General features: G+C 35.4%; 1 protein-coding gene across 2 annotated transcripts in view; it reads left to right on the forward strand.

Moving 5' to 3' along the window:
- Positions 1-2,051: 2,051 nt before the first annotated feature.
- Positions 2,052-27,199, forward strand: part of RTKN2 (rhotekin 2) — a 74,689-nt gene continuing 49,541 nt past the window's right edge. Inside the window, exons 1-3 of one of the 2 annotated variants that reach the window (XM_058543373.1) lie at positions 2,052-2,251; positions 7,889-8,085; positions 22,991-23,049. In XM_058543373.1, the coding sequence (XP_058399356.1) occupies positions 2,192-2,251; positions 7,889-8,085; positions 22,991-23,049 (316 nt within the window). In that variant the 5' untranslated portion in view covers positions 2,052-2,191. The remainder of the gene's footprint in view (positions 2,252-7,888; positions 8,086-22,990; positions 23,050-27,199) is intronic. The other variant, XM_058543374.1, reaches the window with a different exon arrangement.

Genomic DNA, 27,199 nt, shown 5'->3' on the forward strand with positions numbered 1-27,199 from the left:
ATTACTTCTTACTTTCTGGGAGTTGTTAAATTCATTCATTCATTCTCAAGCTAATCAAACTACTGCATGTGAAATCTTTAATCTTTTGGTAGTTTCCATGGATTATTCTATTTTTATGTACATCATATACATCAGAGAAACCTATGTTTGATGAAACTAGCAGTAAAAAGAAAGGACCTGGGGATATACAAGGAAACAGCATTCCTACTCTGAGGTATTTTAATCATCATATAATAGTTACATCTTAAGCACTTCCTGGCCACATCCTTTGATAAATGATAAAGAGATAGGACCACATCATATCTTCTTCTCCAATGAGAAAGGTCTTTAATAGCAACTGTCTAAACTACAGATAATTACTAAATATGACCTTTCCCAGATATCTTTCTTCAAGTATTATAAATAAATGCATCTCCAGTTATATACCTAGTATTTACTCATCAGATATTCCTACATCAGTGTCTGATTTAAAATTGGCTGGCTTGCGTGTTTCCATGAAATGATGGCTTCTATAAGTGTTTTGATCTGAGTCTGAGAGCCGTGCATGTTATATGGAAATAATGTGTGTATTGTCTGATGATGGGCTCCCTGTGTGTATTTATTTTATGAGTCAGGTACTATACTAGGCTCATGCAGCTCACTTTGAGTAGGGGATAATTATACCACAAAGTGGTAAGCATAAGAGAGGAGTGTGCACCAGGGGAAGGGTACCTAATGACTCTGGAATTCAGATCTGTCTTCGGAGAGAATGAGGTAAACTCTGTGTTGGGAATTTTGAGCTCTACGTATTTTATAGTTTTGTGTAAGGATATGGGTCATTCCTAATAACCTGTACATTCCCAATGTAAGGGGCGGTCATTCCTAGCTGGGTAGCTTCTAGTATCACTTAGTCCAAAGGGCCGCAAAGACACAAATTACCCATTTGAGAGGAAGAGTACTCATTATATTTTTAGAAGTTCCTCTTCAAACCAACTGCTTTAAAAAGGGCCTTGTGGACAATGTGACCATATAATTTAATATCCACTTTGGGACAAGTGCAAGATCAGTGTGACACTGAGACAACAGATGCAAGCAGGGATTGTTTCAGGCAAATAAAAACCATGGTCGCCCTGTTTCTGGAAGGAAAAGTGTCCAAGGCCTTCTATGAGGTGCGGATGAATAGGCTGATTTGGTAGATTCTTCCTTCAGGAGAAAAAAATGTCAGAAGCCAAAGAGGCTTCCTGTTGCCTTTTTCAAGGAGAAGTCAGGATGGGCCAGGGAGAATGGATTTTAAGTACCTTACACGGGCCTGAAATCTTTGGCGCTACAATTTTGATTTTTAAAGATTCTATACTTTCCCATTATGATTAATAACAAAACTCTTTAATTAAAAAGAGTGTTTGTGTTGGTCTTTAGGGACAGCAAGAAATGGGTCTCTGGAGAAATAATATCGCATTCTGCTATCACCTTGGAAGCTGGTGGGCAAAGTAATGAAAGAAGTCTTTTGCAAGAAAGAACAGACCACTTGGGTGAGGGCATCTGGAATTATAAAAAAACACTGCGGGCAAAAGAAAAGACCTTGTGAAATGCCTGTCATGGTGTCTCACGAGCCTGATCAATAAGTCCGTGTTCTGAGTGCCCCTGGGCAGCAATGCTGTGCTGTGTGAGACAGTGAGCGCTGAGAGCAGTGTCATTTGGTTCTCTGGGAGCGAGACCGTGGACTCGTAGTGACACTGTGTGTCCCTGGGCTGTCTATAGGAGCCCAGGCTCTGCAGCTTTGAGGCAGCCAGCCCCCGAGCGCTTTGGACCGCCTTGGGTGGGATGCCGGCAGAAGGCTCCCTCAAAAGCCACCAGCCTAAACCTTGAGCTGGGTCAGGTGCGCTCAGTGGTTGACACTTTCCCTACAGCCCCGCCCACTCCGGTCCCAGGCCCGCCCACATCCCAAACTGTGCCTTAAGTCCGCCCGCCGCTCCCCACTTCCCAGCCCGCACTGGGAACTTCAGCTCCGCAAACTTCCGGCGCGGGAGGCGCGGGGCACGGGGCGCGCCCACTGCGCGTGCGCGCGCCCGCTCGCCAGCCCCTGGCCCGCTCCCCCTGCGGCCCGGACTTGGTACGGCCGGGCGGTTGCCGTCCTCCGCAGCTCCAGCTTGGGGCGGGATTTTCAAATCTTACCTCTGGAGAAGTGGCGGGGGCCCCGGCTGTGGCGCTGGAGATGGAGGGGCAGACCCTGAGGGGTCCTGAGCTCGGCCTTGCAGCGCTTCCCGCCCAGCAGGTGAGGGAGGAGAGGGCCCGGCTTCAACTCCGCACGCCGTCGTTTGTCTAGTCGTCGGGAAAGCCCCCACTCCGCGTCGCGTTTTCAGCCTTGGCCAGAAACAAAGGGAAGGACTAGGAGACTGTACTTTTGAGGGGCTAATGGAGCTCGGAAATCTCCTGCCCTCCCCTCTATTTCTTAGGGGGGGAAGCAGGCCGGAGTGGAAGCGATGCCAGGGTCCCGCCGCGCGTTCCCGGCGCACCTGTGCGCCGCGCCCCCCCCCACCCCGCCCCAGGGTTTGGACGCTCGTTATTTTTCAAGTGTAGGTGAGGCAGGGGGATTGGGAGCCCCGGGATTTCTAAGAAGCCCACCCGAGGCCAGCAGAGGCCAGCTTGCTTATTACCAGATTTTATGGGAAGCACAATTACTGGAGCGATGTCTCCACACGACATAACTCGAGGGGGCGGGCTGGAGAGACAAACTGCCCCCTCTGAACTTGAGAAGTTGGTTTGATAATGATTGTTTTTGAATTGCATAGAAGTTTGATGTTTGCTATTTAGCCATGTAAAATGTGTATAGAAACCTTTTTACTTAATATAGATCAACATTATTTCTTGGCAAAATCAGTTATTAATATGTTATGCTTTCCACTTTAACCGTAACTTTAGGGTCTTAAAAGACTACTGATGTCTTTAGGCTGGAACTTCACTTTCGTTTTAATCTCCACCTTCTTTTTACCTACTTCTGAAGTGGGTTCAACCGTATGAAATTGCCGATTTTGTAGGTCAAAATTGGTAGTGTGTTATTTCATATGGTCCAACCTATTGTCTTTGCTTAGAAATGTGGCAAAACCTTTGCTTAGAAACTGTCATCTTCTCTAGAAACCTTAGAAACTTCAACAGATACAAAATTGTTAGGAAGTCTTCAATAATACTGTGAAAAATAAAGCAAGACGTTGAAAATCATGCAGAAAAGTCCAGTACGTTTATCAGTAGTTTATGCTGTCTTATGCCAGCATTTTCAAAAATTTCAAACATTTTGATGTAAATTACTTCTTTTCTGTACTTTGGTTGTCCTGATTGTTAACAAAAAATTTCTAGTGAATTGGTGATCTATCAAGATTCTTGCACGTATCATATAGGTCTTGGTGTAGCCGTTCAAGTATATTTATTGAGCTGTGTGCAGCAGTAATGTTTAGGAATGGTACAAAAGAGGCGAGAAGATAAGGTCATAAAAGAAGTTTAGCTATGTGGGATGAAAAGAAATATTTAAATATACATGAGGGCTGGATTCTTTACATGTGGGAAGGTAAAATACTTAATGATTTCTTAGGCAGCAAGAAATTCAAATAATTGAGTTGTGGAATTTCTTTTGTTTAGATCTTGAAAACTGGCAAAACAGTAATAGGTTTCAACCTAACAGGAATATTGAGGGTCAGTAAGAGAATTTTACACTTAACTAGCACTGAATTTTTATTTGGTGTACTTCCTTTGAGATTAATGAACCTGCCATCTCATAGGGATAGGATCAAAGATTTTGAGGTGGTCATACACCAATGAAACACCTCTATTCAAACCTTGGAGTCATCTGTTGTTACTCACAGCGTAGAATATTGGCTTTGAAGTCAGGTTAAGGTCAAATGCAACTCTGATTGTTGTGTAACCTTGAATAAGTTACCTGTCTTTTCTAAGTCTCAGTTTCCACGGTTGTAGAATGGGTAAAATGCCTATCCCAGAAAGTTGTTGGAATTGGAGAGCCTCTTGAAAGTACTCAGCACAGTATGTAATACTCAGAATGTGCTAGAGAGATGACTATTTTTATTATCTTTTGTCCCATCCTTCTGAGCAGTTGGGACACCCACCTACCTTTTACAAATGTTTAAGCTTTTGAAATCTTAATAAAAATAAAACTCAAGAAGTAATACTATCTCATTGCAAAAAAGTGAGTCTATAAAGAAATATGAATTTAAGAATTCTTTCTCCAATTCCATTCCCTAGAATGACCACTACTAACAATCTCTAGACTTTTTTCTGTACCTAAACAATTCTTAAAATACACACAATTTCTTTTATAAGAATGTATATTGTATATACTCTTCTGCGATCTTCATCTTGGTCTCTTAGCTAACATGGTTTAACTATATCCATTAGGTGGGTGATAGTTTCTATCTGGATTACTACAGTCGTCTTACCAGCAGCTCAACTTCCTTTTTTTTTTTTTTTTTTTTAAGTCAATGCTTAATTCCAACAAAGACCGTTGGATACAGAGAAACCTGCTTTTGTTGTGGGTCCGAATCAGTCTTGCCTCTGCCGTTATGGCTGAGGCAGCAGCAGTGATGATTTTAGCTCCCTATTCTTCCTCTTTGAGGTCAGTAAGCATCACCACTGAATGCTCAATGGGTGTTCTCATTGCATGATCACTGTTCTCACTGTGGAAAGCACTAGACATCAACTCCTACCCCAGGTGCACTTTGCACTGCTTATTAACTAAAGACAAGTCCTTTGACTCCATAAAGCCTTTCTTGGCTAGACTAGTGTCGTCTGACCAGAGAAGTTTTCTCTGCTTGTAAAGTATAGATGCGTACTAAAAGAAGTTGCGTGGAGAACACAAAAACTAGCTAACACGATAGCGCCCCCCCCTTTTTTACCCCCCAATACATTTAAAAGCATACATACACTTAACAATTCATCCTACTTGTGTCAGCCCTCCTGGATCCACATCCGTTCATTCACCTTAGAGCAGGGGAGGTAGGGTCATAGTTTACCATGTATGTTAATTTGACTGGGTAAGGGATCAGTAAACTGTTTCTGTAAAAGGACAGTTAGTAAATATTTTTCAGCTTCGATGGCTGCACGGTCGCTGTTGAAATTACTCAACTCTGCCATTGTAGCTTGAAAGTAGCCATAGACAATACAAATGGATATGACTGTACTCCCAATACAACTAGATTTACAAAAACAGGCACTGGCCAGGCTAAAGTCTGCTGACCCCTGCGCTGAAGGATAGAATTCTAATATTGATATCTGCTAGATATATCTCATTTCTTTAATGAATGTTTAATCTTACAAAGTGTTTTTTTTAAACTCTGACTTTATATTTCTTTTCCCACTATTTCCTAAGCCTCTATAATTTTATAAAGTCTTTGTCAATAAGTGAAGAAGAGAAGACAATCTTCATTTACAAGATTTAAATCCCAGATGCCCAAACTGATTCCTTAATGTGGCTATGGCCACCTACTGGTTCCTTAAGGTTGTTGCAGCTTTCCAGATTGCTGTGGAATATTTCAAGTAGTCCAGCAGTGCTTCTCTACCCTGGTTGTACGTTGAATCACCAGAGGAACTTTAAAAAAAGTGCTTAGGCTCCACCTCGAAAGATCCTAATTGTTTTGGGGTAGATCATAAGCTTAGTTACGTTTGTAAGGCCCTTCCTCTCTGCCGGAGGTGATTCTAATATGCAGCCAGCTTTCAGAACCACTGTGCTAGTTCAACTCGCTGCCTCACTGTAGCGTTTAAAAAGCAAAATTGAGTTTAATGGCTCCAGATGGTATTTGTTTATGTTTGAGTTGTGGCGTAAAGCTATTCATCCCAGCTTCAAGTTGCTCCCTATGTGCACTCTCCAATACTAACCAGCCTGCCAGAGTTTATTTCTACAGACATGTGGATCACATAGATAATTTTTATAATTAATTACTAATTACATTAGAGAAGAATTTACTTTGGGTCTGACAAGTCATAAAAAGATGAAATGGAGTTGTTGAAGTTCAGTCATGTATAAAGAAGGAAAACCAGCAAATGACTACGTTTATATAGTACACCAGTTTTGAGTTACACTACAAGAGAAGGTTTTTATGTGGTGATTACATGATGTAATTACACAAGGTAATTAAACAGATCTGTTTTCTGCATGTGAATAGTACATTTGATTGATTTGGATAGTCAAGTTAAATCATCTACTGCAGTTTGTCTTTTTGGGTAATCTTCATAAACTATTTCTCTCCTAACTTTCAGCTTTTCCTTTTGAAAAGATTGTCTTTTTAATATCTGGAACTTTTGTTATTAGATTCCATTCACATTTTTTGATATAGATTTTAATCCAATTAAAAGGTAAATTATAGCATTCATTTTTTTCCCACAGACGCCAGGATGGTCATTTTATTTTTAGAAATAGACATACTGGAGCATTATTACATGTTTGTAGTATAGTAGAGAGTATCTGATGACTTATAATTTTTAAAAAGCTACTGTGAATTAAATCAGAACAGTACGTTTCAGTTTATAGAATTTTAATGTTACGTATGAAACTAGTATATACGATTAGGCCATTATAAGATCATTGTAGAAGACTTTTTAGACTTTCAGAACTAAAATGATTTGGTAGTTTCATGGTGAGTCTTAAAACTAAAATAAATATATCCAACTATATCCTAAATGTCTGTTCCAGGTAGCTAAAGCTTCTGACGTTTTCTAAACCCGGTGCTTTCATTCTGTTGCTTCTGAGATTTTGTTTACATTGCTTACCATGATAAATAGCTTGTTACCTCCCTGCTGCTAAACCTTAGTTCCTTTATTCAGCATCTGCTCTTTTAGGAAGTTTGTCGTTGGTTAATTCACTGTAGTCAACCACATCTTGCCATTTCACAATACAACTTATATAATATGTACATGTGCTGTACTGTTCACATTAGTTATTATCTTATTGTATTAATTTCTTAAGGCACCCAAAACTGGGTGGCTTAAAACAACAGAAATTTATTCTCTCATAGTTCTGGAGACCAGAAGTCTGAAATCAAGGTATTCTCCCACTGAAGGCTCTAGAGAAGAATTCTTCTTCATCTTTTCCTGCTTCTGGTGGTTGTGGCAGTCCTTGGTGATTCTTGGCTTGTAGACTTATTACTCCAATATCTGCCTCCATCTTCACATGGAGTTCTCTCTGTGTCTCTCTCTGTCTTCACATGGCTTTCCTATAAGGAGACCAGTCATTGGATTTAGGGCCCACACTAATCCAGTATGACCTCATCTTAACTAATTACATCTGCAAAACCTTACATCCAAATAAGATCACATTTTGAGGTTCTGGGAGGACAGCAATATTTGGGGGACACTATTCAATTTCGTACAGTTATGATAAGCATATGTAATATTTCTCACCTTTGTTTATTAAGTAGATTATAAAGACTTTCTAATAAAGCAAGAAATTAAGGTTTTGCAAAGACCATTTTAAAATAGCTGTATTTTGGGGTTGGCCTGGTGGCATAGTGGTTAAGTGCGTGCGCTCTGCTTCTGTGGCCCAGGGTTCGCAGGCCCAGATCCCGGGCGTGCACTGACGCACTGCTTGTCAAGCCATGCTGTGGTGGCGTCCCATGTAAAGTAGAGGAAGATGGGCACGAATGTTAGCCCAGGGCCAATCTTCCTCAGCAAAGAGAGGAGGATTGGCATCAGATGTTAGCTCAGGGCTAATCTTCCTCACAAAAAATAAATAAATAAAATAAAATAGCTGTATTTTTTATACTATCATACATTAAAACTTTGTTAGTTTTCCAATATGGTGTAAAATTGTGATGATATCCAGTACATTTTCCATCTATTAGGAATTTTAAAAAAGTTATAATTTTGGATTTTTGCTATCTTTAAAAAGTGCTTTTCTCTCTGTTTTTTTAAGGACTGCTGCATTCAAGAAAAAATAGATTTAGAAATTCGAATGCGAGAAGGAATATGGAAACTCCTTTCCCTGAGCACTCAGAAAGACCAGATTTTGCGTGCAGTTAAGAATCTCATGGTGTGCAATGCTCGAATAATGGCTTACACACTGGAGCTACAGAAATTAGAAGAGCAGATTGCACATCAAACTGGAAGATGGTTAGTAGCATAGTTTACCAATGGCTTCTAATGTTCTTAAATATTTGAATTAAAAACATAATATAATTTAACCTTGAGGTCAAACGTCAAATCACCAAAGCTTTTAAAAAATAAATCCCCGAAGTAGCCTCTGATATCATAAACATTTTGACAGTAGAGCTCAGAGTAAACTGAGTATTAAGGCAGCGGTTTTCACTAGGCAGCTTTGTTGTGTTCAGTACTTCTGGGTTGTAAAATGAAGTGGTTCAGAAGCAAGGACTGAGGGAATATTTTAAGAAGAGGGACCAAGACTGATAGTTGAGTATATAGAAATGTAAATAAAAAAAAAAAACTAATTGCTTGACAATATGCTAATAAAGAAGGTACTAGCCGAGAGTAACGGAAATTTAGGTATAGAGATTGAAATTAATGGGCAGCAAAATTAAAAAGATATAAAATCTGCCAGCTCATCTCCTTCATATAGTGAACGTTAAGTCCTAAAGAGGCAAGTGACTTAACTCAAGGACATGTAACTAGCCTAGTGACAGAAGCTAATGAGAGGTTACTTAGGATTTGACGAGTGACTTCTGGTCCTTCTTCTGTCACTCCATGCTGCCCTTTTGGATCAGGTCTAGGATTTGTGTATGAAATTTACATCCTATCCAGTTTATAATGCCAAGTCTTATTTGGACCTAAGAATTGATTCAATTTAGTGGCTAGATGTTAGTTTCTTTTTTAATATAAAGGGTCTTACATCACCCATTGTTGATCAGTCATAAAGCTCTAGCACTAGTGAAAAGTTCTTTTTTAGACATTCGTGGCCGTTAGGCTGTTCATGGTGCAATTTCATTAAATTCTTGAAAAGTAACACAGGTCAGAGAAAGAGATTTCTGTAAAAATAAAATATTGATGACAGCGTGATATAATAAAGACTTGTGTACAAAGTACCTAATATTGCCTTGGGATGGCTATTTAATCTCTTTCTGCCTCAGTTCTTTCATTACTGTTGGCATGATAATGTTTACATTTTGAAAATTAAGATTATATAATTAAAAATCTAATTTTTTTTTACATAATTAGTACTCAATAAATATTGAATAATTTTCATTATTATTTATCCCTGGCATTATAAAATGAAATTATTCTAGTATCATAATCTACAAAAATATTTTTCAGATAGACATACATTGGTTTAAGTCAGTGCTTCTGAAACTGGGTCATGTGTGCCACTGAAAGTACATGATTATGTGTCAGGAGATATGCAAAGCCATAGAATAAATATGGCATATCTTCTTATAGCATGAATTTTTAATATAAAGCATGAAAAATTTAGAATTGTGGCATAGTTTTGGGTTATGTTACTCATGGGGATATATGTTCTTTCTCCCCAGCCTTTATAAGGATATTTTGTCAAGGGGGGCGCTGTTTCAGTGGAAAAGTTTGAGAAGTACTGGTTTAAGTATGATATGGGACTAAACACTCAAAATTATATCATCTCTCAGAGTTATGTGGAATATTCTTCTGGGAATCGTATCTGCCCCCCATATTTATGTTCTTTAAATATTTATAATGAATTGTGAATTGGCCATTTTTAAAATTTGGCAGTATGACTTTTCTGAAGTTGCTGATTTATAAAAATGTTAAATAAGCTTAATCCTTGTTGGATTTATATAACAAAGATAGGAAAAAATATCTGGGACTCTCAATTGAAAATGTGTATGATTTTTAATTTCTTTACTGATTATCTTTGATAGATGAAAATAGCTTTGATATTATACACACATATTTATTTTTTCATCATTCATATAAAAACATTGTCTTCCTCAATTATTGAATTTCTTTTTTTAAAAAAGTGTGAATATTCTATACGAATTCTTCTGTTTACAACTTTATTTTTTTGTGTGCAGATATAACCTGAGGTCATTTATCAAATATAGCTGGAAATTGTAGTACTTGCCTTCTTATTACATAAAAATGATCTAAAGATTAATGAGTCTTAGATAGTTTTTTTAGTTCTTTGAAGAAAGTTATGTAAATTATGCCATTTGATTAGTCAATCAAATATTTGCTAAATATCTACTACTTGTAGAACAATTATTAAGTACTGTGCTAGTGTATCTAAATTCAAAGAACAGAATTTGTCAAAATGTAAAAATATATGTATATTAGCAGTCAAATATTTTACCTTTAGAGACTCAGCTGTCTTTTCCATTAGCTTGGTTTTGATAGTTTTTAAGGTAGAAAAAGACTCTGTTTTTACATTGCTACCAGAGTTAAAATAGCATTTTAATGAGTCTACTGCCTACCACTAGTCTACTTTCTCTAGAATTTCATGATAAAATGTCAAAAAATTAATACAGATAATACATCTAGACTTTTTCAAAGAAGAATCAAATCAGTATGAAATAGTGGAATTGAGGAAGGTCTAATAGAAGAATTGGGTCTTCTAGATATGAAGGATGGATAGAGTTTGGTTAAGTGAGTAGGAGGAAAGCAGCATTCCAAGCAAGACAAATATCAAAATAAAAGCTTAGGGTGAAAGATCAGCATGAATTATTCAGGAGCAGTGAAAGAGGTGTTTGGTTGAGGCTGAAGATCAAGCCAAAGTTGAAAAGGAAGGGGTAGCAAGATTCAAAGAAGTTTAGAAGGGTAGGAAGTTAATTGGTATTAACTGACAGCCTTTCTATGTGCCAGATATCGTGCTAACGTGTTCACAAATATATTACAAACTGAGAGAGGTATAAAGCTCTTTATTAAAGACTCAGAAACTGGGACTTAGAAATATTAGATAACTGTTCACTAGGATGTGGACCCAGATGACTTAAAAGCCTGAGTACCCTTCATCCCGCAAAAAGCCCATGTTCTTTGTACTACCCCAGGCTGCCCTAGTGAGTTATTATAAGGCTTTCCGTTTATGTCATGGTTTGTTTGTCCTTTATCGTTTTATTTTCAGCAAGAAAGAGGCATGATAAAATGGATATTTGGAAAGGTTATCTGGCAGTAGAGTATTGAAAAGGATGGTGAGACAAACTAACTGAAATAACCAATTTTTAGGGAAAATAGTTAAGCATAGTCAGACAGAGGTGATTGAATAAGTAACTTTTGATAAGAGAAATGAGATAAAAACTAGTGTTTGAGTTTCGGGTTTTTCTAATAGATCTTCGCTCAAGGTGCTCCCTATACAGAAACAACCATTCTGCAAACAGTTTCACTTAGTTATGTCTCAATTTATTATGAATTTATTGAAGTACCAAATAGTCTTACTTCATTTTATAGCCTTTTTAAACTGGGATTCCAGGAAAGAATTCAGCCCTATTGCCCCAAAACATGCCTTGTATGCAATGACTTAACTTCTGTGTATCTAGAATAGTGCTAGTTTTGTATCATTCTTGGGAGAATTGAGAAAATAGTCATTCCGTGATTTAGATGAGGAACTCCAGTCAAGAAATCAGTGATATAGTCATATCATTTGTTCTTTTTTTTAACCACATATCTGAGAATATTGGTAACTGGTTAAATGTTTCATTACCATAACGTTCTACTAATATAACAAAAGTTTTGTTCTCCTAAATTGTGTGTAGTTATGAAACACCTGGTATACTACCTATTTTTTATGCCTAAAAATGCATACATTTGGTTTGTATACAATTCACAGTAGAATCAGGGTGAGTCAAAAAAGGGATATAGAAAGCTTTCTAGGTTGAGTAGATAGTAGATAGGGTGAGAGGGGGAGCTCAGACAGCTTACTGCCTCAGTTTAGAAGGTAGAATTGCTTGGTTACAGCAATTTGTCAATTTGCTAGTCTTTTAACTGGTAAACTAGACTATCTCCCTACATTTTTCCTACATGTTATGGCCAAATATATCTACTTAAAAGACTGTTTATATCAGTCCACTTCTTTAAAAACAGCTAATGGTTTCCTTTTACTAAAATTCCTTAAATAGTCATTGCATTCCAGGATCGTTGTGGCCTGATCTTAAACTACTTTCATAGTCTTATCTCCCAAATTTCTACTTGACAAATTTATTTCAGCCAAATGCTTGATCTGTATCCCCAAAACAGTTGTTGAATTTTCCTGTGTCCAGTGGCTTTGCTTATACTGAAGTGCCCTATCTTCCATTTCTACTTAAGAAGACCTCTTTTGTTCTGCAATGCCCTGACTGCATCGTCCAAGTTTCCTTGGTGATTCTATTGAGAAAATAATTATTTCTTCCTTTATGCTCATAGTAAGAACTCAAAAAATGATTATTTGCCTCCTTTTAATTCTAGTAACATCTGAACCATGAATACCTCACTATAATATACTGTATTCTTATGTAGCTATTTATGAACATATATTTTCAATTAAATTATAAGTTTTTGGAGGCAAGGGCAAGGTCTAGTTCTTACTTGTTAGTGAAATAGAGATGATGTCACCACTCACTTCATAGGGTTATTTTGAGGATTTAATGCCTGGAGCTTGGAGGCAACTCAAGTAATGTTGATTCTTTTCTCTTTTTCTTTTGTATCCCCTGAAACACCTAACAGTGCTGTATACCTATTTAAGAACAATTTAACACATGCTTCATACGTAATGTTTTGCCCCATCCTCCCTTCCATGTGTGTGATGAGCAAATAGGGCTTAGAATTTAATAAAAGTTAATTATGTACCTTTTTCTTTTTCTCACTTTCCTCCATGTTCTTAGGTTCTTACCATCTTTTGTTGGCCTCTATGCTTGCCATGTTCCAGATTGTCATTTGTTATTCCCTACTTCATTCACTTTTTTTTAACCAAATTTTATTATGAAATTTCATATGTAAAAAAATTGTAAGAATAGTACAATAAACATCATGTATATTCTCCACCTAGATGGACCAGTTAACAGTTTGCCGTTTACGTTCATCCACTCTCCCTTCTGTCTTTGTACACATACACGCACGCACATGCACACACACACATTTTTCTTTTTTTGTGTTTAACCATTTGAAAATAAGTTGTAGCCAACATGACATTTACATCTCAGTAGTTTGGCCTGTGTCTCCTAAAAACAAGAACATTCTTCTGTATAACCAAAATATGATTATCAGATGTCAAATATTAAGAATAATTCCATAATAATCATCTAATATTGTTTGTATTCAACTTTACCTAGTTGTCAAAAGAAAATCTTGATAGTTTTTCCAAAACCAGAATTCAATCAAGATTCATGCAGTACATTTGGTTATAACTCTTTAGATTCTTTTAATCATTTTACCTTTTTCTTGAAACTTCTTGCCATTAATTATTTGAAGAGTCTAGGTTTTTAAAAATATCCTTTAAAAATATCCTGCATTTTGTATTTCTCTGATTGTTCCTTTATGGTATCATTGAACCTTTTCTCATATTACCTGTTTTGGCTATAACTGAAAATTGGGTCTAAAGGGTTAATCAGACTCAGGTTAAACATTTTTTGCAAGAAGTTTTCTGGGCGAGGTTGGGTACTGTGTATGCTGCCAGTCTGATGCGATATGGTATCTGGTTTTACGATAAGTGATGCTGAGCTTGAACCCTTGATTTAGATGGCAGTTGCCAGATTTCTCCTTTGTGATAGTTTTCCCTTTGATTTGTAAGTGATCTGTGGGGCTGAGAGAATATTCTGTTATCCAACAAGCTTTCACTTGATGGTTTTATCCATTTATGATCCTTGCCTAAATTATTATAGTGGGATTTGCAAGACAGCGATTATCTAATTCTATTATTTTTTAGCTAGAGTTTTTAGCTAATATTCTTCTGCAAGAAAGAGTATTCCTCTCCTTTCTCTCTCCGTAGATTCATGGATTTTTATTTATTCCATGTATTATCGTCATTTATAGTCATTAATCTTTTTGATGGATAAATTGTCCCAAATTTGTTCAATGGAATTTCCTTCAAACTGGCTTCTTTGTTCTTTTGACGTGCCTCTTTAGTCTTTAAGAACTTCTTTACTTTCTGCCACAAAAAGATGACCGAGGCTTACCTGGTATTTTCTGGCCTCAGACCTAGAATCAGTTATTTCTCTAATGAGTTGTGGTTCCCTTTAATGGTGAGTGGTATTTTGAAACCAAGATCTGGGCATTAGGTGTGCTCATTGTTACTGGGGATCACTGCTTTTAGGCCTTTTCAATGGATATAGCTATGGGAGAGACATTTAAAAAAATCATGTTTATAATGATACTTATAGGTTTTTGTTTTCTTGAATTATTTTATTTTATATCTTTTTTATTATATTGAAAATCTTAATTCCTAAATAATAGTAATATGTTTCCTTATTTGTTTTATACTATGATTATATAAAATAGTTTCATAATTTTAGTACCAATATGATTACTGACAGTAAACCCACCTAGGTAAGTTCAAGATTTCTTTGCAGTTCCTTTCCAACATACAGAAATTATGAAAGTTTTCCAACATGTGGAAAGGTTGAAAGAATTGTACAGTGAAGACCCGTATACCCACCACCTAGATTCTACCATTAGTATTTTACTATATTTGCTTTATCCTATATCTTTCCATTATTCATCCATCAATTCATCTTATTTTTTATGATGTAATTCAAAGAAAGTTCTTTTTATATGTGTCTGTGTGTATGTATATACATATAAATTGATATATGTTCCTGTGGTTAGAGAGTCAGGAGACTATGTTTAAAAGTTATGTGATATAATCTTTTTCTCTCTGTATGGTTATGTTATCAGTTTCATAAACAGAGTCATTTGTTGCTTGTTTCAGTTTGGGTTTGCCTTTTTTTTTTACTCTTTTAATAAATTATACTTTTTGATATGTTGTGTTTCCTTGTCCTCAATTCCCAATTAGGAGTACCTGTCTCTATCCCCACTCCAAGAGGCAACTACTGTTCTGATTTTTTTCCCCCATAGGTTTTGCCTGTTCTAGAACTTTGTATAAATGGAATTGTCCAATTTGTACTCTGTTCCTTCCTTCAGCATAATACTTTTGAGCTTCATCATGTAACTTGCATGTGTCATTGATTTGTTCCTCCTTATTGCTAAGTAGTATTCCACTGTTTGAATACACCATAGTGCCATTCCCTTCTTCTTGGGAAGAACACTTCGAGAAGTGTTGACTCTTCTCCAGTTTCTTCCTACTTTTGATTGCTTGCCAGTCCCTTCAGGTAGTTCTTTTTTAAATAGTTTTTCCAGATTTTATATTGTCTTCTGTGGGAGAGTTTCTCTGATATGAGTTTCTCTAACATTACCAAAAGAGGAATTCATTTTGTTGCATTTTGATCAGATAAATTTTTATTTTTTCTACTTTATGGAATATTTTGATATCTTCCTTCTGACATAATATGGTCAATTTTTGTGGGCTTTTGAAGTTATATATTCTTTTTACTGGAGTACAAAATTTGATATATATGTTCAAAAGATCTGTTATTGATTGTTTTTAAGGTTTTTCTATAGCCTTGCTTATTTTTTGACCACTTGAACTGTCTTGGACTGAAAGAGATAAGTTAAGATTTTTGTTATTAAGTTTTTGCGTATCCTTGTATATCCTATACTTTTTGTTTTATGAAACATTTGGTACTTTAGGACTTGTTATATATTCATTGTCAATTGCACCCTTTAGCATTATGCAGTGTCCTTTTGTTGTTGTTGTCTCATAATGCTTTTGGACCTGAGTTCTACAGTTGCCTGATAACAAGATCATATCCCCTGCTTTCTTATTGTTTGCATTTGTTTGGTATATCTTTCCCCATCTCTTTATCTTAGGCTTTATGGATCACTTTGTTGAAGGTGTGTTTCTTGCATTCATCCCCAAATTGGGCTTTACATTATGAGGCCATCTGAAAATCCTTTTACTAGAGGAGTTAAACCTATTTACTTTTGTATTACTGATACATTTGGTTTCAGCTTTGTCATATTCTTTTATGTTATATTTACTTATGTGTATTATATTATAATTATGGTTTGTCTTTTACTATGTGGTCTATTTCTTTGCTCTTTTTAATTTTTTTTAAATTTAAGCAGAATTTTATTGGTCATAGTAGTTACTAGAACTTTATATTAAAAAACTAGGTACTGATAACTTTATAATGATGTTAGCTTTTTTTTTTTTTTTCCTTGCTTAGGCTCCTACTCTTTTGCTTTTCTGCTTTAGATGTTTTGTTTTGTTTCCACTTATTATCTATGTGGAGATCAATGAACTTATTCTGTTTTCCCATTTCTTCCTTCTCTACTTTTCTACCTTTTTTTGTTTTTTTTAAGTTGTATTATTTCTCCTTTGGTGGAGTGGATAGTATTTGTATACTAATCTTGTACTTTCATCTCTACCTTTGTTTTAGTCTTTGATCTGCAATTAAGTATGTATAATGTTCACCACCTGTCCTTTTATTATACTTTTCAAAATCATCTCTTGTTTGGATGAAGCTCATGAGCTGATAGATTCCTCAACACGAGTACAGTTTTCTTCACATTCTTGCATGTTTAAAGTGCTTTTCTATAGTGTTGCTTGCTTGGCAGGATCGTTGGCCAGCACTTTCTTCTGAGTTTCTTGAAAACTTTACTCCATTGTTGTCTTGTTATCAACAAATCTAATGTATAAATTTTTTTCCTTTGTAAATGACTGATTTTATTCCTTTGTAAATGACTTAGTCTTTTTGTCTGGAGGCCAAAAATAGTTTTCTTTATCTTAAAAGTCTGATAATTTTACTGGGATATGTCTAAGGCTGAGCATTTTGGCTCGTTTAGGATTCTTTCAATATATAGATTCAATTCTTCTATTTTTAGAAAGTTTTCCTGGAGTTAAGCCTCCAGAATAAAGCATTAATTTTATCATTATTTTGTGTTTCTTATTTAAGGACTCCAGTTGCACATAAGTTGGATCTTTGCCCATCCTCTATGTCTGTCACTTTCTCCTTGATGTTTTTAAACTCTATTTCATTTTTGTTCTTTTGGTTCTTTTCATCCTCATCCACTATGTCCCTTAGTGAACTTTCAGTTATATCTCTTCATCCTTGGGCACCTTGTATTTTACTCTTCGTTTCAGAAATGATTTTGTTTTTTCCAATTTCTTTCCTTGTTTTTTCCTCTCATTTCCTCTTCTGTTTGCATATTTACTATTGTTTGTCCTTTACTAATCTGAAGTTTTAGATTTCAGATCTGGTTTCTTTTGTATTTGCAATAGCTTATTTAACTTCAGTTAATTCATTTTGGAGTATCATGTTACAGTTTTTGTTATTTTATAGTTTTTGAAGAGTGGTTAGTGGAGTATTTTTATCAGCTGAAGCATTTTGATTCTTTCTACTTTCATTTTTTTTGTTTGTTTGTTTGTTTTGTTTTTTGAGGAAGATTAGCCCTGAGCTAATATCTGTTGCTAATCCACCTCTTCTTTGCTGAGGAAGATTGGCCCTGGGCTAACATCCGTGCCTAACTTCCTCAACTTTATATGGGATGCTGTCACAGCATGGCTTGACAAGCGGTGCGTTGGTACACACCGGGATCCGAACCCATGAACCCTGGGCTGCCAAAGCAAAGCGCATGAACTTAACCACCACGCCACTGGGCTGGCCCCTCTACTTTCGTTTTATAGTAGCTTTCTATGGATGTTTGAGTCCTTTTTTTGTCCCTAATGAAATATGTAGGATGTAGGATTTTCCTGGGCCAAGTGATGCGGGAGTAGATAGAAGGACTTACTTGGTTTCTTAGTTCAAGAGTGTTTTGTGTTATTGGAACTGTGAAAAGCAGTTTCTTTAATAAATGGTGCCTTTTGGGACGTTGGTAGCTTAGTTTTCTTTTTTTTTTTTTTGGTGAGGGAGATCAGCCCTGAGCTAACATCCTTGCTAATCCTCCTCTTTTTGCTGAGGAAGACTGGCTCTGAGCTAACATCTATTGCCAATCCTCCTCGTTTTTATTATTTTTTCTTCCCCAAAGCCCCAGTAGATAGTTGTGTGTCATAGTTGCACATCCTTCTAGTTGCTGTATGTCGGATGCGGCCTCAGCATGGCCGGAGAAGCGGTGCATCGGCCGCCAGTAGCAGAGCGTGTGCACTTAACCGCTAAGCCATGGGGCCGGCCTGGTAGCTTAGTTTTCTGAATCTTTGATACTATTTTGTTTCTTGAGGTTTTAACTTCAATTGCTTTCTTCTTTTTTTTTTCATGGCCAAGCTTTCAAAGGATACCTGCTACATTGTGTGTCTCTCTTTTCCGCAAGACTAACAACTTCTGAATCAGAGTTCTTTTGGAGCCCCTTCCTTTCAAATCCCCAAGAACCAGTGCTGTGGTGTCCACCAGGTCTTATATCCATTCTCTTTTCTTCTGGAGGAGAACACAAGCTGATATTATTTGTGTTTTGCAGTGTGTACCTGACTCTTTACTTGAGTAAGGCCTCCAGGAGCTGGCTTTGATAGTTTCAGTTGTTAATTTCCCCACTTACATGTAAATTGAAATCTCTGTTTTCTAGTTATTTTGTAGGTGTGGGATATAGGTGATTTTGTTTGCTTTCCTTGTTGACCTGAAAGCTTTTATAGGATGCCTGAAGAGATTCTGATTTAGGTGGCTATCATTATTTTACAGGAACTGGGAAGTCATCTGATCACTTTAACAAATGTTTTAAAGGCACAAATGTGCCTCTTCCATAAAAGCTCCAAGTTAAATACTGAAGCCAAAAATATAAATACAGTCAGCCCTTCCTATCTGCAGATTCCACATCCATGGATTCAAGCAACCGTGGATCAAAAGGTCTACGATGGTTGCATTGGTACTGAACACGTACAGACTTTTTTTCTTGTTCTTATTCCCTAAACAGTACAGTATAACAACTATTTACATTGTATTAGCTATTATAAGTAATCCAGAGACGATTTAAAATATACAGGAGGATGTGCTTAGGTTATATGCAAATACTATGCCATTTTATATAAGAGACTTCAGTATCCTCGGATTTTGGTATTCTCGGGGGATCCTGGAACCAATCCCCAGTGGATAGTGAGGGACAATTGTACTCATAAAGTAATCGTTGTATTTGTATAACATTTTTAAGAATGATAGAGAATACATATAAAATATTATTTCATTTAGTAGCTGAGGTAGGTAGATATTTCCCCCATTTTACAGATGAGGATGCTGAGGCTAAGAGGTTAACAGTAACTCGTTAGCATAAATAGTTATTGATGGGTAAGATTCAAACCTAAGACTTGAGTCTGAATCTAGTGCCTGCTCCATGAAAACGACCATATCCTATTTCACTTCATTCAGTATTCACTAAGCATTTATTGAGTGCCTTAGAGTGTACTGAGCCGTATATCAGGCACTGGTGACTCAGCAGTGAACAGAATAGACAAAAAGAAAAAAAATCCCTATGCTTATGCTTACAGAGCTTAGGTTTTAGCAATAATATTCTCCCCTACCCCAACCCACCAATCTCTCTCTTCTTACCTTCTGAAATACTTTATTTGGCTTTGTAAAGAAAATGCTAGTCAAAGTCATTTATAGGATCTAATTATGTGTGTTGTTCAACATAATTGTGATGTTTAATAATGCCACAATAACTAAATAGTTTCTTATACTCCAGTTGCCTAGTTTATTGCTTATATACTACAACTTAAACAAAAGAAAAGAGAAAAAATATAGGTTACAAGTGAAAATTGTATACTCCTGGTATTTCCACAATAAAACATGGTATGTTAAAGACATTACTTATTTTATTTTTTAAACTTTATATTGTTTGTTGTCTGTTGAAAAGAGCTTGTTAGGTCAAGGCTTGAAATAGAAAACTCATCTTCCCAATTTAAGATACTTATGAAGGTATTAATTTTATACCACATAGTTTTAGGACGGTTTAAAATTCCATGTTAAGCATTTCTGAATATTTTAGTTTTCACTTATTTGCTTAAAAGGTGAAGGATTTTATAGCCTGCTTTCAAATAATAGAATCTCATTTAGAATTCTTTTTTTTTTATAACTTTATTTATTTATTTTTCCCCCCAAAGCCCCAGTAGATAGTTGTGTGTCATAGCTGCACATCCTTCTAGCTGCCGTATGTGGGACGCAGCCTCAGCGTGGCCAGAGAAGCGGTGTGTCGATGCGCATCCGGGATCCGAACCCCGGGCCGCCAGCGGCAGAGTGCACGCACTTAACCGCTAAGCCACAGGGCCGGCCCTCATTTAGAATTCTTTTAGTACTTCATTAAGAAAATAAAAAATACTTTCATCATTATGCTATTTCTCATTATAGCTTGTTAGTTTTGGCAAAGAAATGCTATTTTAAATTCCCATATGGAACAATATAGAATTAGATAATCTGTATTTACTCAGTCCATTTTAATACAGATTTTTGAGCAACAAAGTGGCTGATTGGCACCCTCTGTTGGTCGTTTTATTTACCTACAGGCAGAAATAAAATTAAAACAAAGTTAAAAGTTTGCCTTTTATATTTTTATCTCTGTCTTTTAAATTAGCATTTACAAGTCTCACCAAAATAATGCTCTAAACTGGGTTCATAAGAATAAGATACGCTATTATTTAGCTGTGCTTTTGTTTGGATAATTTTGTGGTTATTTGCTTTTTCCTCAGGCTGGCTCTCTAATTGTAGCATTTAGAATTGGCATTAACATTGCAGATTTTCAAACAAGTATTTATTTAACTGTAGCAAACTATTAGCTACAGTAGCACATTATTAAACAGATAATGTTTAACAATTTTGTTGTCAATTTGGATTAATTAGAAAAACATCACACTTTAGCACCCTAAATAACAGTTTGAGGAGTTATTTGAATCAAAAATAATTCAAGCTTCAGAAAAATGAGGCTGAATTACTTCAGTTCATCTCTCACTTTTTTAAAGACAGACTTAATTATTCTGTGAGATTATATGGTTAATTGGATTTATATTATAGTTTGATAATATTTGTATAAAATAAGTTTGTTGACCGGTCTTAGAAATCTTATGCAAATAATTTGTAATTACAGAGAAGAAAGATATACTCTGCCAGGTGGTTGAATAGTTGGGAGGGGAAAATTTTTCTTTGGTAAATACTCAGCAAGTTTGCTTTTGGTGGTTCTAATATTTCAGAATTTCACTTGCCTGCCAAAGCCTCAAGTTTAATCCAATTTAATAATACCTAATGGATCTCAACTTTAGCATAATCTATGACCTATTCCGTAATACTCAAGTTACTCACCGTATTAGAGCTTCCTTGTATTTTTTCACTGAAATAAGTATTTAAAAAATTTTTATTATGCATTACTCATATAGAAGGTGTTTTTAGAAATATTACTTACAAATGCCAACCAACTGTATTTATATTGTATTTCTTGTAGCAATTTGAGAAAATTGACATTTGCGTTTGATTTCTAGTGAGCCTTTCAGTATATTGTTTTCACCAAAATATAGTAGACTATTCAATTGAACTTTTCTCTCAATGATGAACTAATAAGCAAGCTAATGTTTTCCATCATGACAAACTAAACCTGAGTGTAAAATATTGAACTTGACTCTTTTTTAAATTTATGACTCAATGTAACATTATTTTGAAATAATCAATGAGTACTTTTATTTTTCACTGAGTGAATTCCCCATTTTAACTTAAATACCAGTGTGACCATAAAGTAATTAGATAGGATTCTAAGAATTTATGGCTTTAAGTCTACTACATTACTTTAGTTATATCTGGTGTACAATTCTATAAATACCATATAAATGTCCCATATAAACTTATCAACTTAAGTACATCAGTAAATTATTTTGCCTTATTTGGAATATATTTCACCTGCAATACTTATGTGCTTAATCCAGTAAGAGCGTACAAAAAAGTAGGCTGATATATTTTGTTTTCAAATTTGGACTCATGATAGTGAATATATATATGAAATCTTTTTAATGAGCCTACTGAAATGCAATGAGATGGTGTCATACTCTTCTGAAAATTAGATGCATTTCAACCTCCCACCCAGTCTTTCTCCAAAGCCCTCTTGGAATCAAACAGTATTCAAATGAAAAGTTTCTATTTTATCATATATTTAAAGTACCTAATTAAATTAGCCAGCAGTTAATTGGCTGACCAAATTAAATAAAGACCAAAAAAAAATGTTCAAAGAAGAATGCTCTTGGAAATATTGCTCTAGAAATGGAATTCTGATCTCCAAATGCAGGTTATTAGGAAATAGGATATTGGAGAAATATTCAAGGATGAGATTGATTTGGTCTCGTAGGAGATAACTGTTTTGAAAGATTTTTTTATGGTAATAGTATATTCTAAAATCAGATCTGGAAGTGTCTTATATCCCAAGAATTTCCTTTGAGACTTTTTTCTATTGTCATGATAATATTTTCCTCTCCACATTTTATTCTCTCTACAGAGCCACTCCCTTCCTTTCCCACCTTAGTTAATTTATTGTTTTAGTTTATGCTTAGTTTTTTGGAATTTGAAGGAAATAAAATATATTACCGCATATAAATGTGTAGCAGAGAGTAATTTTTTTGACATGTTAGATTTTATAAGGATAAGGTACTCTTAGGGAGGAATTTCATGATTGGGAAGTTCATTAACTTTTTCAGGCAACTATAATCTGGTAAGCTAGAATTGTAATTTATGAAATGGTGATCTAGGGTATTTTACATTCTGGGACCTGGACAAATATTGTACATCTTGTTTATCAGTGAAAGTGATCACAAAAGGTTTTCATTGTAGCGTAAGCCGGTATGTAATCATCAGGGAATGTAAAGCTTATATGAAAAATCAAAGAGAATGGCTCTAAATATTTCTTTTAAAGCCAGCTAACTGTTGACTAAACATCTTAAAGCTTGACTAGCTGTTGACTAAACATCTTAAAGTTTGAGTCTAGTTTATATTAATTGGAAATCATTATTATTCATTAATGTGTTTGTTTTTAATATTTAGGCATTTGTGAAAGATTGTTAAAACAATTGCTTATTATGAAAAGATCTTTTTTTCATTAGGTTTTTTCCTTTTGACAGTGATGTGAATTTTGAAAGTAAAGAACGAACAGCATGTAAAGGAAAGATTGCCATATCAGGTATGCTATAGATGGATCATTTTTATATTGCTGAATAAATTCTATAAAGTAACTTTCTAGAGTTGGTGGGGTTTTTTAATTCCCTGTGTCCATTCTCTTCCTTCATTTTATTTTGTATAACTCTATCAGAATATTTGTTCTAAAACACTGTTTTCATCATTATGCTCTACATTCATATAGAATTTTACAGTTTGGGAAAACTGTTCCATATATATTACATATGTTATGCAGTTTTCTTGTTAGTGCAGCTTTGTGAAATAGGCAGGGTAGTTCTCTTTTCTACAAACTCAGAGGTTAAATGACTTCCTGTAAGTGGTTGAGCTGGGCTGCAAACTCAAGTCTTTTGACTCTCCATTCCTTTCCTGCTTAGACATTTCAATAATGTTTTTAGTGTTTGTCCGGGCTAGAAGTTCCATGAGGGTTGGAATTATGCTTATTTTGTTCCTCACTGTATCCCCAGAAGCTAACACAGTGCTTGTACATAGTAATTGCTCAGTGAATATTGATTGGATGGATGACTGCTCTTCGTTGCCTGTAGGATAAAGACCAAACTTTTTCCCCCAGAGTTTTCCATTCTGACCCAGCTATTTTTCTAGCCATATCTTCCATTAATCCTATACATAAACTGTCTGCTTTAGCAAGACGTTTCTCTCCCTGTTCCGTCAACACACCCCATGCTTCTGACACCCGGTTAACTCTTGAAATAACTATATTATCTTCAGGATCTGTTTGCTCATCTATAAAGCCTTCTCTGTTATCATTCCAGCTAGGGATGAGGTTTCTCTTCTCTGAGTTCCTAATGCAGTTAGGAGACCCTTTACCACTAGATGGCACTTATGCTGTGTTGTCTCAGTTTCTCCAAAGTGTTAAGGAAGCTAAAGACAATGGCTTGGAGATGCCACAGATTGAAGTGAATACATGGGTGACTCATGTAAACACTAGTTAGATAATGTGCCTTTTTCAAATATTATCTTGTAAGTACATTTTGGAAACAACCTCCATCAATCCTTAAGTAATAACTAGGTTGTTTCATTGACCAAAAGCCTTGTTCTCTTAGCTCCAGGGAGCCTGCTGCTACATTTCAGGCCCTCTCACCCAAGGAACTGTTTTTAGAAATGTCTTTATGGATAAACAAAAATTCTCGTACAGGAAGGATAGACCTGAATTTTACATAGGACATAATTGTCATAAATCAGAGAAATTGCCCTCTGATTCTTCAGAAAAATAACTGAACTATGTAAAACTCTGTTGCTTGTTTTATAGTTATTTATATTCATGTTTTTATCTTCCCAATTATAGTATAAGACTGGAATAAAACATGTTTTTTACCTCCTTGTATCCCTTTGATCCCACACATAGTACTTAGATAGTAGTTGTTCATTGTGTTCAATAGATTTTAACATGAATACATAAAATATTATAGATCTTTAAAGGAGATTTTCTAAAAATACTTAAATGTAATCCTTCACTTCTTGCTTCTGATGTAGTGCCACTCAGTATGCAAATGAGATATTTAAATTGCTATTGAAGACTCAAATGACATGATAGAGTTAACATCTATTGTTATTTCATAATAGTTTATTGACTGCAACAGTTCATGAAATTAGCATTAACTGTACAGTTAGAAGAATGCTTAAGTAAAAGCATTTAGAGTAAGAAAAACCTATTTTCCTGACCACAAAATACTCAAGTGTAGAAATTAAACTTATTTCTGCATATGTTCCTTCTTTCCAAAAGATAATTTTAAATTAAATTAAGGAACTGAAAGTCTCAGAAAATGGGATACATATGTAATTTCTTTTCATCTTTGCTTAGACTTAGTTATGTCTTATCTGTGTATTTGTAAAAAATAAAAAAAAAGAAAATTAGAAACTAATTCACCTTTATAAGTCCATTTTCTTTTGACAATGGGATGAAAATTTGACTTGTTTTGATCAAAATGAATATTTGCAACAAAATTTTATGTTTCTGAGATTACGTTGATTGCCAAGAGATAAACTGGGTTTTCCATTTCCAGCCTCACCACTCATGAACCAGATCTTTATAAAAGTAAAAAGAATAATTGAGATTTATCCTGATTATTTCTGTTAAACACCGAATAATTGCATTGTGGTAATTGTCTCAGCTTATTCATTGACTACTAATTCAATGACTAAAGCCAAATCAGTTCACAAAGTGCCTCAGTTTTCACTTTTGAAAATGATAGACTTCTGAGACCTGATAGCATCAAGTTAGCCATCCTATTATGGCTCTTTCAGTTTGCCATTAAAATGTCAGTGAAGACGTAAAAAAAGACAAAGGTAAGAGTACTGTAAACTAAAACGGAGTCAGCCATTTGCAAGACTCTGGAAGGAATTTGTACTATTTGAAGCTGAATTAAGAAACACAGTCAGTGGGTTACACATCCTTTGCCATCTGAACAGTACATGACCCACCTGGAAAATAGGTAAGAAATGTCCACCTTCTCCTCTTGGGGATCTGACATGACATAGCTAGGCATGGGAAGGGGCAAGACTGACTCACAGGCTGTGGATGCCCAGCAAAGGAAGTCGGGGTCCATGTGCCTCCCAAGGTAGTGTAAATAGTTAATACCACCTTAACAGAACAAGAACAGCTGTGAGCAAGAACAGTTGTGAAATGAAATGACTCAGCAACTGTGGTCAAGCAAGAAACAGGCTCTTTGACAGGACATCAGCCAAGTCATAATTATAAAACAGTAAAGGCAATCCCATTAAAATCAAGAACAAAATAACAATATTTATTATAGCAATATGGTTTAACACATTTTAGAAATTCTAGCTAAAATAGTAAGCATGAAAGATGAAACTATTGAAAAGAAATAAACAAATTGAATACTATTTGAAGATAATAGATTGCAGACTGAGAAAATCTAAGGAAATTTACTCAAACGCTATTTGAATTAATAAAGAATTCAGTAAAAGTGTCTAGAGTCAAGATAAATATACAAAAAGTGGTAGCTGCTCTCAAAACCAGCAATAACTTGTTAGAAAATATGGTAGCAAAAAAGATCTCCTTTACAATAAAAACAGCAAAAAACAAAAACATTAACCAACAGTAACCTTAATAAAAATATAAGGATAATTGCATCATGCTACTCTGAGTAGAGACAGAATATTATAAAGTTATCAGTTCCTAAGTTAATTTGGATAATAGAATTCTAATAAAAACATTTTGGAAGGGGAATTTTGACAAAGTATTTCTAAAATTCACATAAAGAAATTGGTAAGTGAGAATAAGATGTTTTTCGAAGGATATATTTCTAACAGATATGTATCTAACAGATAGTAAAATATAAAGGTTCGATGGTTATAATAGTGTGGTATTCGTATTAGAATAGACAGTAATTGGTAAATAATTCAATTATATCCATAAGGTGTATAGCCAAGGAACAGACACTCAGAATGGCGTATATAATAAAGATGGCATCATTAAATTAGTGAGGAAGAGAAGGCCTATTAGATAATATAAATTGACCTAGAACAATTATTTTTATAAGAAGAATACTTATATTTTTACTTCACATACCCAAAATTCTCACATAGATTAATTAACTTTTTTTTTTTTTGGTTAGGAAGATTAGCCCTGAGCTGATATCTGTTGCCAGTCCTCCTCTTTTTTTTTGCTGAGGAAGATGGCCCTGGGCTAACATCCATGACCATCTTCCTCTACTTTATATGTGGGACGCCTGCCACGGCATGGCTTGATAAGCAGTGCATAGGTCCGCACCTGGGATCCGAACCTACGAACCCCGGGCCGCCAAAGTGGAGTGTGTGAACTTAACCACTACTCCACTGGGCTGGCCCCTAAATAATTAACTTTTAAAAGTATAAACCATAAACAATATGTTAGAAGAAAAATAGACCATGGATACAGACAGATTCACTGAACTGGCCAATAAATGTATTAATGTTTTTCTTGTTAATCAAGAAAATGCAAATCTAAACAGTTCCAAATACTGTCTTTTGACTATTAAATTGGTAAATATATTTTAAAAATGATTGTTGGATGAGCTATATGTAAGGTATTTAGCGTGTTTAGCTTGGCACGTGGGGAGAACTCAATAAGTAATATTTTTTATCAAAACTGCTAAGGCAACAGTGAGAAGGGCACTTATACATACCTATCTGGT

This window comes from Diceros bicornis, chromosome 6 (genome assembly GCF_020826845.1).
Source record: "Diceros bicornis minor isolate mBicDic1 chromosome 6, mDicBic1.mat.cur, whole genome shotgun sequence".
NCBI classification, from domain to species: Eukaryota; Metazoa; Chordata; class Mammalia; order Perissodactyla; family Rhinocerotidae; genus Diceros; species Diceros bicornis.